Source organism: Balaenoptera physalus, assembly GCF_965194825.1.
Source record: "Balaenoptera physalus genome assembly, chromosome: 20".
Classification (NCBI taxonomy): domain Eukaryota; kingdom Metazoa; phylum Chordata; class Mammalia; order Artiodactyla; family Balaenopteridae; genus Balaenoptera; species Balaenoptera physalus.
Genome location: NC_138901.1, coordinates 8,016,716 through 8,031,505, shown reverse-complemented (window position 1 = coordinate 8,031,505; position 14,790 = coordinate 8,016,716). Strand labels below are relative to the sequence as shown.

The 14,790-nt window shown below is 41.9% G+C and overlaps 1 protein-coding gene across 1 annotated transcript in view; it reads left to right on the top strand.

Annotated features, from left to right (window-relative positions):
• Positions 1-14,767, top strand: part of PRPSAP1 (phosphoribosyl pyrophosphate synthetase associated protein 1) — a 33,642-nt gene extending 18,875 nt beyond the window's left edge. The window contains exons 6-10 of the mRNA XM_082440249.1: positions 256-311; positions 1,027-1,172; positions 11,995-12,065; positions 12,854-13,000; positions 14,018-14,767. Coding sequence (XP_082296375.1) covers positions 256-311; positions 1,027-1,172; positions 11,995-12,065; positions 12,854-13,000; positions 14,018-14,176 — 579 coding nt within the window. The 3' untranslated portion in view covers positions 14,177-14,767. The remainder of the gene's footprint in view (positions 1-255; positions 312-1,026; positions 1,173-11,994; positions 12,066-12,853; positions 13,001-14,017) is intronic.
• The last annotated feature ends 23 nt before the right edge of the window (positions 14,768-14,790 follow it).

Here is a 14,790-nt window from a genome sequence, read left to right as displayed (position 1 = left end):
GTATCTTTAGCAACTTGCTTATATTTTCTAAAATGAAGGTTTTAGGAATTAATTATTTTTTATCTTCTTGATGTAGCAGACTTTGGCAATGATGCTAATTGATAAGGGTTAAAAAATGTTAAATGAGTGAATGAAATTCTAGCTTGTTTGCTAGTAAGGATCATTGTTATAAGAAGAAAAAAATGTGTTGCCAGCACCCAGGTGTTATTTTTTTGATACCTTTTCAGTATTTTCTTATTTTTCCTCCAAATCTAGATTCCAAATTATAGAAATGCAGTCATCGTAGCTAAGTCTCCTGATGCTGCAAAAAGGTAAATAAGCCAGACATTTATACACATCCCTTTTGGGTGTTTCAGAATCCGAGGTCTGTCTTAATATGGCTTGTGAAAACTCATCAGCTCCAGCTTTCCCCCAAATCATTGTCATACCCCAAACCACAGCTTTACCTCTAGTTTCCAAACAACATGAGCATTTCTCGGAATTACTCATTTTTCCCCTGGGAGAAAATGAAGTTCTTCCTTCAAGTTCTCAGGAAAAGGAAAACAGGAAGACTGTGAACGCCTTTGAGACAGTGGTTTTTGAGACCTTTTTGAACAGAGTTCTTCTGAAGATGAGGGACTTCCCTGGCGGTCCAGTGGTTAAGACACCGTGCTTCCACTGCATGGGGCACGGGTTCGATTCCTGGTTGGGGAACTAAGAGCCAGCATGCCTTGAGGCGCAGCCAAGAAATAGGGGAAAAAAACAAAACAAACAAAAAAACCCTGAAGATGAGTGTGAGACTGTTGGGCAAAGGGTAGAACCAAAGTGATCTAGAATCAGATACCAGCCCACATCCCATCTCGAGTGCCTCTTGAGGCATTTACATTCCGGCCTGGGCCGCACTTCCTGATTTGTAGAAGTAATTCCTTTGCATATCCATAAAAGGTTGAATGGTGTTTTCATTCTGTGGTTAACAAAGTGATGAAAAAGCAGCGCTTGGGTTTTGCTTCCCATGAACCTCACCCTTTCCCGTTATCTTCCTCTTAGGGCCCAGTCGTACGCAGAGAGGCTGCGTCTGGGTTTAGCTGTGATCCACGGGGAGGCTCAGTGTGCAGAGCTGGACATGGACGACGGCCGTCATTCTCCCCCAATGGTCAAGAACGCGACCGTCCACCCTGGGCTGGAATTGCCATGTAAGATCAGCTCTGTGGTTTTATTCTATTTGTAAATGGAAGAAAGTTTTGAATAGTATGAATGCCTAGGAATTAATACCTGCGTAGATGCTGTTGTGGTATTTTTAAATAATTGAATGGTATTATGTTGATTTTGCCTTTTGTCAAAGATTTTGTTACACACTTTTGTAGACTAGGTAAGGACAGTTGAGCTAATCTGGGCAGCACTTGGCGTTCAGAGAGTGAAATAATCTTAGCTTTAGTAAAAAAGTTGTATGTGTAGTGGTGTGAAATCTTAAGCTTTTATATTTTGGTGAGATAGGTGATAGCAACCATTGATCACATATCAGGCTTTGGTGATCAGGTAACTTTAGCACTTGATTTAGTGATGTAGCCCTTTGACCTGATACCTGACTAATTTATTTATTTATTTATTTATTTTAAAATTTATTTGTTTATTTATTTATTTATTTATGGCTGTGTTGGCTCTTCGTTTCTGTGCGAGGGCTTTCTCTCGTTGCGGCAAGCGGGGGCCACTCTTCATCGCGGTGCGCGGGCCTCTCACTCTCGCGGCCTCTCTTGTTGCGGAGCACAGGCTCCAGACGTGCAGGCTCAGTAATTGTGGCCCAGTTGCTCCGTGGCATGTGGGATCTTCCCAGACCAGGGCTCGAACCCGTGTCCCCTGCATTGGCAGGCAGATTCTCAACCACTGCGCCACCAGGAAAGCCCCTGACTAATTTATTTTTAATCCAACAGAGTGGAAGCTATTTACTTTGGTGGACTTTTGAGTGATAATAACAGGCATTCTATGCTGGAAGATATATCATGGTTTTTAGAGGAAGGAGAGTATTTCTTTTTAAAATCTGTATCTATTTGCCATGCCTCAGAAAGATACAGACTAATACGGCGGGAAAATACTAGCATGGTTACACCACAGACAGGTTATTTCAGACAGGCTCCTGTCTAAGGTATAAACATTACAGTTTTTTTTCCCCATTCTATAAAATTTCCACTGCTCTGTTTTCAACTTTGGAGGTTTTTATTGTAAGAGAAACAAGTAATATACTCTTTAAATTTTTAGTGTCACAGCATTTTTTTTTTTTTTTGAGATTTTCATAATTAAAGTTCTTGAATAGGGAATACATTCACATATTTCAAAATTCAAAAAGTATAAAATCCTTTATGGTGAAAAACCTTTCCACCCACCCACCTCCCCCCTCTCCTGCAGCTACTCTGATCTCCAGTGTGGTTGGTTTCTTGTGTGGTTGGTTTCTTGTGTATCCATTTAGAGCTTTTATGCAAATACAAGCAGATTCCCTCATTTTCACGCAAACAGTTGTATGTTATACATTGTTCTGCCCCTTGCTTTTTTCATTCATTAGCTCCTTCTCAGTCCATACAGATTTCTGTCTTTACAGTTTCATAGTATACTGTTTTTGGATATGCCATAATTTATTTAACCAGTCCCCTGTTGATGCACTTATTTTTTTTCCCAACCTTTGGGTATAAAAAACAAGGCTACAATAGTAATAAATGTCTGTTGGGAATTCCCTGGCGTCCAGTGGTTAGGACTCGGTGCTCTCACTTCTGTGGACCCAGGTCTGATCCCTGGTCAGGGAACTAAGATCCCACAAGCCAAAAATAAAAAAAAAATAATAATAAATTTTAAAATAAAATAAAATAAATAAACATCTCGTGAGTCCTTATTACGTGCCAAGAGCCGTTCTAAGCCCTTTAGTAGATCTTCGAATTTGGTCCTCGCACAATAGTACGCATAGGTGCTCTCGTGATCCCTCATTCTGCCAGTGAGGAAACCGAGACACATGGCCGGGGCTGGTGGCGCCAGGGTTTGGAATGTAGCTGCTGATGCCAGAATCCACACTACTTTGTTTTTTTAGCTTTTTATTTTGAACTAACTGCAGACTTAGAGAAAAGGTGAAAGAACAATACAAAATTCCTCTCTCTACTCTTCACTCAGAGCCCCCAAATTGAACATTTATATGCCTTTTTTTTTTCTGAACCATTGAGAGTGAGTTGCAGTCATAATGCCCCTTTATTGCTGAATACTTGTGTATATTTCCTAAAAACAGAGACTGTCTAATATAAGCACATATGATTATCAGACTCAGGAAAATAACGTTGTTACAATACTGTTATCTAATCTGCAGACCTTATGCACATTTTACCAGCTGTCCCACCAGTGTCCTTCCGAGGAAAAGAAAACAGTTTTTTGGGGCCCAGGACCCAGTATAAGATCACACGTTGCACCAGTTGTCATTTCTCTTTGGTCTCAGTTAATCAGGAGTGACTCCTCTGTTCTTTGTCTCCAGTGACCTTGATACTTCTGAAGAGTGCAGGCCAGTTATTTGTAGAATATCCTTGTGTTGAGGCTTGTTTCTTTCCTCATATTGGGTTGAATCACTTACTACTATGATTTTTGTCAAATGGAGGTTTTTCTAATTCCCCTCCTTCCCTGTCCGTTCAGTCACTTGTATCAATGCGGATTCGTGGAGTCGTGTTTTATTCAGCACATTATACTCCATTGCTACTACTTGTGTTAATGCTCAAATTGTCTCAGAGAGAACTCCTTCAGGCTGCCTCCCACGTTCTTTGGACGTGTCCCTATCGTGTGTTGACTCTTCCTTGTTACTTTCCGGTACAACTAGATGTTCCACGTTCATCTCGTACTTTCTTAGCCCTGGGATCAGCCATTTCTCCACGGAGCCCCAGTTCCTTCAGTGGGAAGTAGTATTTAGAAACCAAGATTTGGGCTCCGGAGTGGACACACTCAGTCACAGTACGTCATTGCCTGTGATTAACCTCGACTTACATTCTTTCATAAGTGACCGAATGTATTTACGGGATAAAGACCAAGAAATCAGATTATTGGGTCAGAAGTTAAGTTGACAGATATTGCCAAATTGCCACAATATTTTATATGGTGAGATTCTCTTCTGAGAATGTTGCCTTATTACTTATTGTAACAGTGTTGTCATTCCTTCATAGATGGTTGGTATGTTTACATTACAACTTTTACAATCGCCATAGGATCGTTTTCTTTTTTTTTAATTTTAATTTTTTTTACTTTTTTTTTTTTTGGCTGAGGCATTCGGAATCTTAGTTCCCCGACCAGTGATTGAACCCATGCCCCCTGCAGTGGAAGTGCCGAGTCCTAACTACTGGACCACCAGGGAAGTCCCCATAGGATCATTTTCTATGATCCCCTTTTATAGATTTAGCCAAGGGAATTCTGAAAAAAATGTTATTTCTTGTATGTGTATTGTATTCAGTACCTTCCAAATTAAATATGCTTTATGTTTATATATCAGTTTTGCTTCTAGTATGTCATAATAGTTTATTCAATAGTAATGAAGATGAAGACATTAGAACAAGGACAAAGGAGAGCAGACATTCACTCTCGGAGTCTGTGTATTTTTTTTTTTTTTTTTAACATCTTTATTGGAGTATAATTGCTTTACAAACTTGTTAGTTTCTGCTGTATAACAAAGTGAATCAGCTATACGCATACTTATATCCCCATATCCCCTCCCTCTTGCATCTCCCTCCCACCCTCCCTATCCCACCCCTCTAGGTGGTCACAAAGCACCGAGCTGATCTCCCTGTGCTATGCGGCTGCTTCCCACTAGCCATCCATTTTACATTTGGTACTGTGTATATGTCCATGCCACTCTCTCACTTCGTCCCAGCTTACCCTTCCCCGTCCCCGTGTCCTCAAGTCCATTCTCTACGTCTGCATCTTTATTCCTGTCCTGCCCCTAAGTTCATCAGAACCATGCTTTTTTTTTTTTTTTTTTAGATTCCATATATATGTGTTAGCATACAGTATCTGTTTTTCTCTTTCTGACTTACTTCACCCTGTATGACAGACTCTAGGTCCATCCACCTCACTACAAATAACTCAATTTCGTTTCTTTTTATGGCCAAGTAATATTCCATTGTATATATGTGCCACATCTTCTTTATCCATTCATCTGTCAGTGGACACTTAGGTTACTTCCATGTCCTGGCTAGTGTAAATAGAGCTGCAGTGAACATCGTGGTGCATGACTCTTTTTGATTATGATTTTCTCAGGGTATATGCCCAGTAGTGGGATTGCTGGGACATATGGTAGTTCTATTTTTAGTTAAGGAACCTCCATACTCTTCTCCCATAGTGGCTGTATCAATTTACATTCTCACCAACAGTGCAAGAGGGTTCCCTTTTCTCCACACCCTCTCCAGAATTTATGGTTTGTAGATTTTTTGATGGTGGCCATTCTGACCGGTGTGAGGTGATACCTCATTGTAGTTTTGATTTTCATTTCTCCAATGATTAGTGATGTTGAGCATCCTTTCATGTGTTTGTTGGCAATCTGTATATCTTCTTTGGAGAAATGTCTATTTAGGTCTTCTGCCCATTTTTGGATTGGGTTGTTTGTTTTTTGATATTGAGATGCATGAGCTGCTTGTAAATTTTGGAGATTAATCCTTTCTCAGTTGCTTCGTTTGCACATATTTTCTCCCATTCTGAGGGTTGTCTTTTCGTCTTGTTTATGGTTTCCTTTGCTGTGCGAAAGCTTTTAAGTTTCATTAGGTCCCATTTGTTTATTTTTGTTTTTATTTCCATTTCTCTAGGAGGTGGGTCAAAAAGAATCTTGCTGTGATGTATGTCATAGAGTGTTCTGCCTATGTTTTCCTCTAAGAGTTTTATAGGGTCTGGCCTTACATTTAGGTCTTAAATCCATTTTGAGTTTATTTTTGTGTATGGTGTTAGGAGGTGTTCTAATTTCATTCTTTTACATGTAGCTGTCCAGTTTTCCCAGCATCACTTATTGAAGAGGCTTTCTTTTCTCCTTTGTATACTCTTACCTCCTTTATCAAACATAAGGTGACGATATGTGCGTGGGTTTATCTCTGGGCTTTCTATCCTGTTCCATTGATCTATATTTCTGTTTTTGTGCCAGTATCACACTGTCTTGACTACTGTAGCTTTGTAGTATAGTATGAAGTGCAGGAGCCTGATTACTCCAGCTCCATTTTTCGTTCTCCAGATTGCTTTGGCTATTCGGGGTCTTTTGTGTTTCCATGCAAGTTGTGAAATTTTTTGTTCTAGTTCTGTGAAAAATGCCATTGGTAATTTGATAGGGATTGCATTGAATCTGTAGATTGCTTTGGGCAGTAGAGTCATTTTCACAGTGCTGATTCTTCCAATCCAAGAACATGGTATATCTCTCCATCTGTTTGTATCACCTTTAATTACTTTCATCAGTGTCTTATAGATTTCTGCATACAGGTCTTTTGTCTCCTTAGGTAGGTTTATTCCTAGATATTTTATTCTTTTTGTTGCAGTGGTAAATGGGAGTGTTTCCTTAATTTCTCTTCCAGATTTTTCATCATTAGTGTATAGGAATGCAAGAGATTTCTGTGCATTAATTTTGAATCCCGCTACTCTACCAAATTCATTGATTAGCTCTAATAGTTTGTATGTTATTTGCTGCTTTTCCCTTGCTGCTTTCAATATTTTTTTCTTTGTATTTAATTTTTGATAGTTTCATTAATATGTGTCTCGGTGTGTTTCTCTTTGGGTTTATCCTGTATGGTACTCTCTGTGTTTCCTGGACTTGATTGACTATTTCCTTTCCCACGTTAGGGAAGTTTTCGACTATAATCTCTTCAAATATTTTCTCAACCCCCCCCCTTTTTTTTCTCTTCTTCTTCTGGGACCGCTATAATTCGAATGTTGGTTCGTTTAATGTTGTTCTAGAGGTCTCTTGAGACTGTCCTCAATTCTTTTCATTGTTTTTTCTTTTCTGCTCTCTGGCAGTTATTTCCACCGTTTTATCTTCCAGCTCACTTATCTGTTCTTCTGCCTCAGTTATTCTGCTACTGGTTCCTTCTAGAATATTTTTAATTTCAGTAATTGTGTTGTTCATCTCTGTTTGTTTGCTCTTTAGTTCTTCTAGATCCTTGGTAAGTGTTTCTTGCATTTTCTCTATTCTGTCTCCCAGATTTCGGATCATCTTTACTGTCAATACTCAGAACTCTTTTTCAGTTAGGTTGCCTATTTCGTCTTCATTTATTTGGTCTTGTAGGTTTTTACCTTGCCTCCTTCACCTGTAACATATTTTTCCGTGGTTTTTTTTTTTTTTTTTTGGTTTGTTTCCTCCTTTTGATAGGTGGTGCTGTATTCCTGTCTTACTGGTTGTTTGGCCTGAGACGTCCAGCACTGGAGTTTGCAGGCAGTTGGATAGATCCAGGTCTTGGTGCTGAGATGAGGACCTCTGGGAGGCCTTACTCTGATTAATATTCCCTGGGGTCTGAGGTTCTCTGTTAGTCCAGTGGTTTGGACTCGGAGCTTCCACCACAGGAGCTTGGTCCCGACCTCTGGCCTGAGAACCAACATCTTGCAAGCATATGTCAGCATGTTGAGGATTTTCCTTCTGACAGTGAGGGCAGAAATATGTCATTCTCTTATTCTCCCCAAAGCGACACACAGTTATTTTGCAGCAGCACTGACCACAATTAGGACGCTTGTAAACCTTATAGTGTTTAGAGACAGCAGATCCTGCTTTGTGGCACCTGTAAAAAAGAAGGCTGAAATCATGTATCATTTTCACAAGGTGATGTGTCTGTTCATGTGTTAACTGACAAACTTTAACAGCGGGATGAAGACCACTGTCAAAGAGAGCTTCATTTTTGATGATGTTTCCCACCCCGGGCAACACTTTCTGATCCATTAAACACGTCACATAGCATCCGTCCTCTCTGCTTTTTCACTTCACTTTCTGCTCTTGAGAAACTAAAGTTAGGTGAACATACATCTAATTCTTCCATCATTCTTATTCTCTCTTGGCTTTCTGCTGAGTTTCTGGATTAATCACGAGGGAGCCTTTCATTCCAAAATGAATCCGTAAAGCTTTTGGCCCAAAGTACATAAAGAGCTCCTTCCCCAAAGTTTCCACGCCACTGTAAATGTGTCCATTAAACAGTCTCAAGAAATTCTGGCTGGAATCTTTATTATTATTCAGTGCAGCAGCCTCTGCGCAGGCGTGTACCTCGGCCCCGAGGAGATTCAAATCCGAGTCTGTGTATTTTTAAGAAAGAACTATGTTATCTTCCTGGAACCCATTTTTAAATTTAATTTAATTTTTTAAAGTATTTTTGATGTGGACCGTTTTTAAAGTCTTTATTGAATTTGTTACAATATTGCTTCTGTTTTCTGTTTTGGTTTTTTGGCCACGAGGCATGTGGGATCTTAGCTCCCTGACCAGGGGTCGAACCCACACCCCCTGCATCGGCACGTGAAGTCCTAACCACTGGACCTCCAGGGAGGTCCCTGGAACCCATTGTTTTAGAGCGGTAGTTCTCAACCGAGGGGGCTTTTGCTCCCCAGAGCATATTTGGCAGTGTCTGGAGACATTTCTTGGTTGTCTCAACGGGGGGGCATGGGGTGCTACAGGCATCTAGGGAGTAGAGGCCACAGATGCTACTGACCAGTTATCCAGCCCAGAATGTCAGTAGTGCCAAGGTTGAGAAACCCTTTTCTAAAGTAATTTATTAAAAGTGAGGTAGTGTAAATGTTTCTCTTTTATAAGATAGAGTTGATACCTCCCTGATGGCAAGGAATCTAATGAACTTGAAAGGACTGTGTGTCAGTGGTTCCACTAAACAGTGCTCTGTGTTTGCCACAGTGGTGACACTTAAGAGCTTGGAATGCAAAAATGAGAGGGAGTCACCTGCTCTGCCTTGATTTTCCTGGCTTGTTAATTGTACAAGTGAAGGTGTGGCTTTCACCACTAAAGTGAAAACCGACATCGGCTCCCCTTGAGCATTTGTTAAATGTAAGTTTTGACTTGTTTGCATGTAGATAGCATTATGAGCATTATGAGCTTGGAAATAATTTCAGTTCTAGTTCTACTGGCAACCTTATTTTATTTCATATATCTCTTTTTAATGTCAGTCTGTTGATAAAGTTTGACATTCCATTGAGTTAGAAATAGACCAAGATCAAAATGGATAGGGAATATCCATCCCTTTTCACTCTATTTTAAGAGAGGAAGGTTTTTTGATTCTGGCAAAACAGTAAAAGAGTATGTGTGTGTGTGTGTGTGTGTGTGTGTGTGTAATCTAAAGGATGGTTGTAAAAGCAGCACTATTTTACCTGGAAAATGATAATTTTAAATGCAAAAGACAATTTCCTACTTCCTTCATAAGAACATTGGAAATCATTTGCTAAATTGACATTTTTACTGCAGTAAGTCGATGTAGTTTTAACTGATTTCTGGCCACAAGTAATGGCGCACAGTTCATTTTATTCTTAAACATACTGGGTTTTGTTTGACAAAGTGGAGAAAGAGAGCAGACTCTTAAACATAGAATAATTTTAGCACCCTTTATTCTTTTTTTTTTTAATTAATTAATTTATTAATTTATTTATTTTATTTTTGGCTATGTTGGGTCTTTGTTTCTGTGCGAGGGCTTTCTCTAGTTGCGGCAAGCGGGGGCCACTCTTCATCGCGGTGCGCGGGCCTCTCACTGTCACAGCCTCTCTTGTTGCGGAGCACAGGCTCCAGACACGCAGGCTCAGTAGTTGTGGCTCACGGGCCTAGTTGCTCCGCGGCATGTGGGATCTTTCCAGACCAGGGCTCGAACCCGTGTCCCCTGCATTAGCAGGCAGATTCTCAACCACTGCGCCACCAGGGAAGCCCAGCACCCTGTATTCTTGACCTTCAGTACATATATTACTTTTACTGGAAAGTTTGAATCATTAGTGTTTTATTTCCTGGGCAAGCTTTTAGAAATTTGGGGACATTTTTTTAAGGCTGTGAGGTCCTATTCTCTTGATGCTATAATGAAGTCTGCCTCTTTTTTAGTAGCCGGCAAATTATGTATTCAGTTTGTGCCGATCCCAAAGGCAGTTATGAGCTGGGACTGAGCCTTTTTTTTAAGCCTTGATCCTAGCCATGCCTGTTTTTCATTTCAAACTGACAGAAGTTTTTTGGGGAGAGGTAGGCTTACAGAAAAGTCAACAGGAATACTGTGACATGCATCAAACTAGAGCTGAATTTCTGTTGATGTCTGATGAGGGTTACTGGCTTTCAGTCTTTTTCTTTTTTTACAGAGAAAAATGGTCAAGAAAGGGGCCACATCTCTTTAAGAAGTGGGTAGGTCAACGTAACCACCTACCCACATGGTTTAATTTAAAGACAGAATTTGAGGAAGGCTTTTCTGATGTTGGTGGTTTATTTCCTCCCCCTTTTAGGTGATACTTATACGCAGAGCCTTTTTGACTGCCCAAATTTAACAAATTGCCCTTGTTTCCAGGATGGGAAATCAGGAAACGTCTACTGAAATTTGCCAGTAAAATAGTGCTGAATTTCAACTCAGCTGATTTGCTAGTATACGCAAAGGGACACGTGTTCTTCCAGGTTTACAGCGCTTGTAGGTAGGAGTCAGCTAAAATGGATTGCTTGCTGACAATTACTAAACTATATAACTACCCTGAATTTATTCTATTCCCGCTCCCCCGCTACTAGTTTAGTAAATATTTCAGAATTAAAAAAGCTTCCCCAAAGAAGTAGAATGTTTAGCCTGTTCTTCTGAAATATTTTTCCCCTCTCAGTTTACTAACCTCCTTTTCAGGGTGAATTCCTATGTCCCTTCTGCATCCTGTAGTTTGCTTTGTACACTGATGGGCCTTTTTCACATATAAATTTTGTAGTGAGATAAGAAGCCTCTACTTTAAGGACCAGTTAAATCAGGAAAAGGTGATGGACTTGTGGTTATTGTCTTCGGCTTCCTAACTTTCAGGAAACCGATTATGTCAGTGGTGTAGTTGTCTGATGATAAGGTTACATTGTCCCAGTAAGGTCGCCTTGGAAGAAAATGAAGTAAAGCCAGCTATTTATCTGGCAGTCTGGCAGCCTTTCCCTGTTTACTTTCTGCAGAGCGGCATTTATTTACATTTCTTTACAAGTGGAATATTTCTGTTTTGAGTGGCACCGTGGTGCCGCTTCTTTGTGCCGGTGAGATCTCTCTTGCTCTGCTCCTCCCTGACTTGAGGCCTGCGCCGCCCAGCGTCGCCTGGCTCTTAGGCACACGGGGCTGTTGAGCCCTTGAAAAGTGGCTGGTCCCAACTGAGAATCGCTGCGTGTGGAGAATGCACACCAAATACGAAGACTTAGTATGAAAAAAAAAATGTAAAACATCTCTAATAAATTTGCATATAGATTATGTATCAAAACAATAATATGTTGGCTATATTGGATAAAATAAAAATCTAGGGGCTTCCCTGGTGGTGCAGTGGTTGAGAATCTGCCTGCCAATGCAGGGGACATGGGTTCGAGCCCTGGTCTGGGAGGATCCCACATGCCGCGGAGCAACTAGGCCCGTGAGCCACAACTACTGAGCCTGCGCGTCTGGAGCCTGTGCTCCGCAACAAGAGAGGCCGCAATAGTGAGAGGCCCGCGCACCACGATGAAGAGTGGCCCCCGCTTGCCGCAACTAGAGAAAGCCCTCGCACAGAAACGAAGACCCAACACAGCCAATAAATTAAAAAAAAAAAAAAAAAAAATCTATTAATTCCACCTATTTCTTTTTGCTTTCTGATGTGGGTACTAGAAGATGTAGACTTACTTTTATGGCTCGCCTTTCCTGCTGTTGGACGGTGCTGCTCCGGATAGCCTGTTTCTGAGAGAGCCCAGGTGGATTGAGGGGAATCTGCACACTTTTTAATTGTCCGCCCTGGCTCTGCCACCACTTCCAGGGAATGGCGTTGTGATGACTACATTTACCTAGTGATACGTGACTCACAGAGGTCTTGTGATTTGTCTTGCTTTGCTAGTGATGATGGCCAAGGAGAAGCCACCGATCACGGTAGTCGGAGATGTTGGAGGACGCATCGCGATCATCGTGGTAGGTCACAGTCTTCCTTCGTGTGCAGAGATGACATTACTGACTCAGTAGGTGTCCACCTTAGGATTGGTGTCCAGTGACAGTGACGCATTTAAGTGGACCCATCTAGCCTTTCTCACCCAGGCTCCCCTAGGACAACTAGGAGAAACTTTCAAACAGATGAACCGGGATTATTATAACCTACAGGTGTAAAACGAGCACAGTAGTAGCACCTGTAAGTAAATTCGATTCCATAAATAACCTTTGTCTGAAGGGGTCTGTGTCCTGTCAAACCAGCTGACTTACTCAACCTTAAGTTCGTGGGCAGTGCAGTGAGCTGAAGGTGGGCTGTTCATTCTCACTAACAAGAATGTGTGTCTTGTTCTTTGTTACTTTAACACGATACACGTGCTCCCAGCTCTAAACGCCTCAGCTGGGCCAGAGGACCGGCCCTTTACAATGGCTCACTTTATTTCTCTGTTCCCCTCTATTAACTTTCTCTTGGAAAAAAGTAAATGAGACACTGGCTATGTGGGATTCATCAGAAATTTGAAACAGGGAAAGGAGTCTTGGCAGTCTCCTGAACTCAGGCCGCAATGTCGCGTATGACTGTAGTGAGGCTTTGCTGCTCGTTTCACGGACAGGCATGCACGTTATAAGGCCACGCGGTTCCAAATGGACGTTCAGTCTTTGACCCAGACAGATAGCTCTGATTTTCCATTAGACATCCTCTGAAGCAAAGTGCAGAGAGGTGTGTGTTTATAGATGGGGATGGAGGGAACTTAGCACTAACACTGGTCTCCTCTCAGGATGACATCATTGATGATGTGGAAAGTTTTGTTGCTGCTGCGGAGATCCTGAAAGAGAGAGGCGCTTATAAGATCTACGTCATGGCCACTCACGGCATCCTGTCTGCGGAGGCCCCCCGTCTGATTGAGGAGTCCTCCATCGACGAGGTCTGTCTGCTCTTTTTTTTCTTTTTTTTTGAAGTCTTTAATTTTTTATTTTATATACAGAGAGCCGTTGTTTCTGCGTAAGGTAGATATCCTGGACGACCCATTCAAGGAAGTTGAGTCACAATTTGCTGCTCTGTTTTCCGTGAATACTTAAATGGCTCATTCAGTTTTTTTTTCTTTTGAAATTTTCTTTTTAAATTTTATTTTAATTAATTAATTTATTTTTGGTTGCATTGGGTCTTCGTCGCTGCACGCGGGCTTTCTCTAGTTGCGATGAGCAGGGGCTGCTCTTCGTTGCTGTGCGCGGGCTTCTCATTGCGGTGGCTTCTCTTGTTGCGGAGCACGGGCTCTAGGCACGCAGGCTTCAGTAGCTGTGGCTCGCGGGCTCAGTAGTTGTGGCTTGTGGGCTCTAGAGCGCAGGCTCAGTAGTGGTGGCTCCCTGGCTGAGTTGCTCCGCGGCATGTGGCATCTTCCCGGACCAGGGCTTGAACCCGTGTCCCCTGCATTGGCAGGCGGATTCTTAACCACTGCGCCACCAGGGAAGCCCCTCAGTCAGTATTGCTTACTCCCCTCTCGAGAGGACTGTGAGATCGTGCTTTGGGTGGCTGGTGGTCTGTTGGGGCAGATGTATAGTTAGGAATATATGTCTATTTTCATAAAGATTTGCTCTGTGTACTTCAGTATAATTTGTATTTCAATATGATTTGATACCATAGAAGCGTTTCTCTCAAGACTTGAATTCTTCCTTGATAATAGGAAGGTTTCCCGCAGTGCTGGGGCTCACCCTGTCATTTCTGCATACGTAGACGTGACCTTCCTAAGCTTCTGTTTTGAATCATGTAAACTTTGCCCTGTGTAAAGTCGGGTTCTTTTGTAAAAACTGTACTGAGTGGAATAAGGTTTTATAGTTTGGGCCTTGGTCTGTGGGTACCACACGTTAGGTAAACTTTTCTGAGTGACCACGTTGGGCCGCACACATCAGTAACAGCGTTTCTTTTCCATTACTGCAACGACCAGGTGGTGGTGACGAATACTGTCCCTCACGAGGTCCAGAAGCTGCAGTGTCCCAAGATTAAGACTGTGGACATCAGTCTGATTCTTTCTGAAGCGATTCGGAGAATCCACAACGGGGAGTCCATGGCGTACCTTTTCCGAAACATCACAGTGGACGACTAGCTTTCCCGGTTGCCTTGTCCCTGGAACTCCCAAGGAAAACATGTGAAAAGCAGTGCCAACCATTATGTACACAGCATTTCCTTTCAAGGGAGGCAGATGGTCTCTCTTGCCAAGTTTGGTGGGTAGGAGGCATTAAGATGGATGGTCAAGGGGAAGACAGAGATCACGGGTCCATGGCCTCAACTGTCTGCCGTCGCCATCCTGTTCCTTAAAAAAAAGTTAGACACCTTCCTGAAGAGGATCTGAAAATCTTGTTGATATTGAAAGGGAGTGAAAGGGAGATCAAGTCCTAACTCTCTAACGTTCATTCAGTTGTTTCCAGCGCAGGGAAACGTCCGTGTTAATGTTGAACTTGGTTAGGGGAGCTGAGCACCCGGCACTGTTCCTATTCCAGTTGTCCTCTCGCCAGTCAACTTCGTGCACATCTTTTACAGAGAATCATATTTTTCTTTGAGAAACTCCTTGCCAGCAGCCAGCGAACAATGGAGCATTTGTGGCGTTACTCCTAGCGAGGACATCAGATTAAAAAATCACATCCTAACTCTGGATCTCCGAGTTGCTCTTAAATTGCAAATAAAAGAATTTTCTGTCTTGCTAGTGTCTTCACTACATTG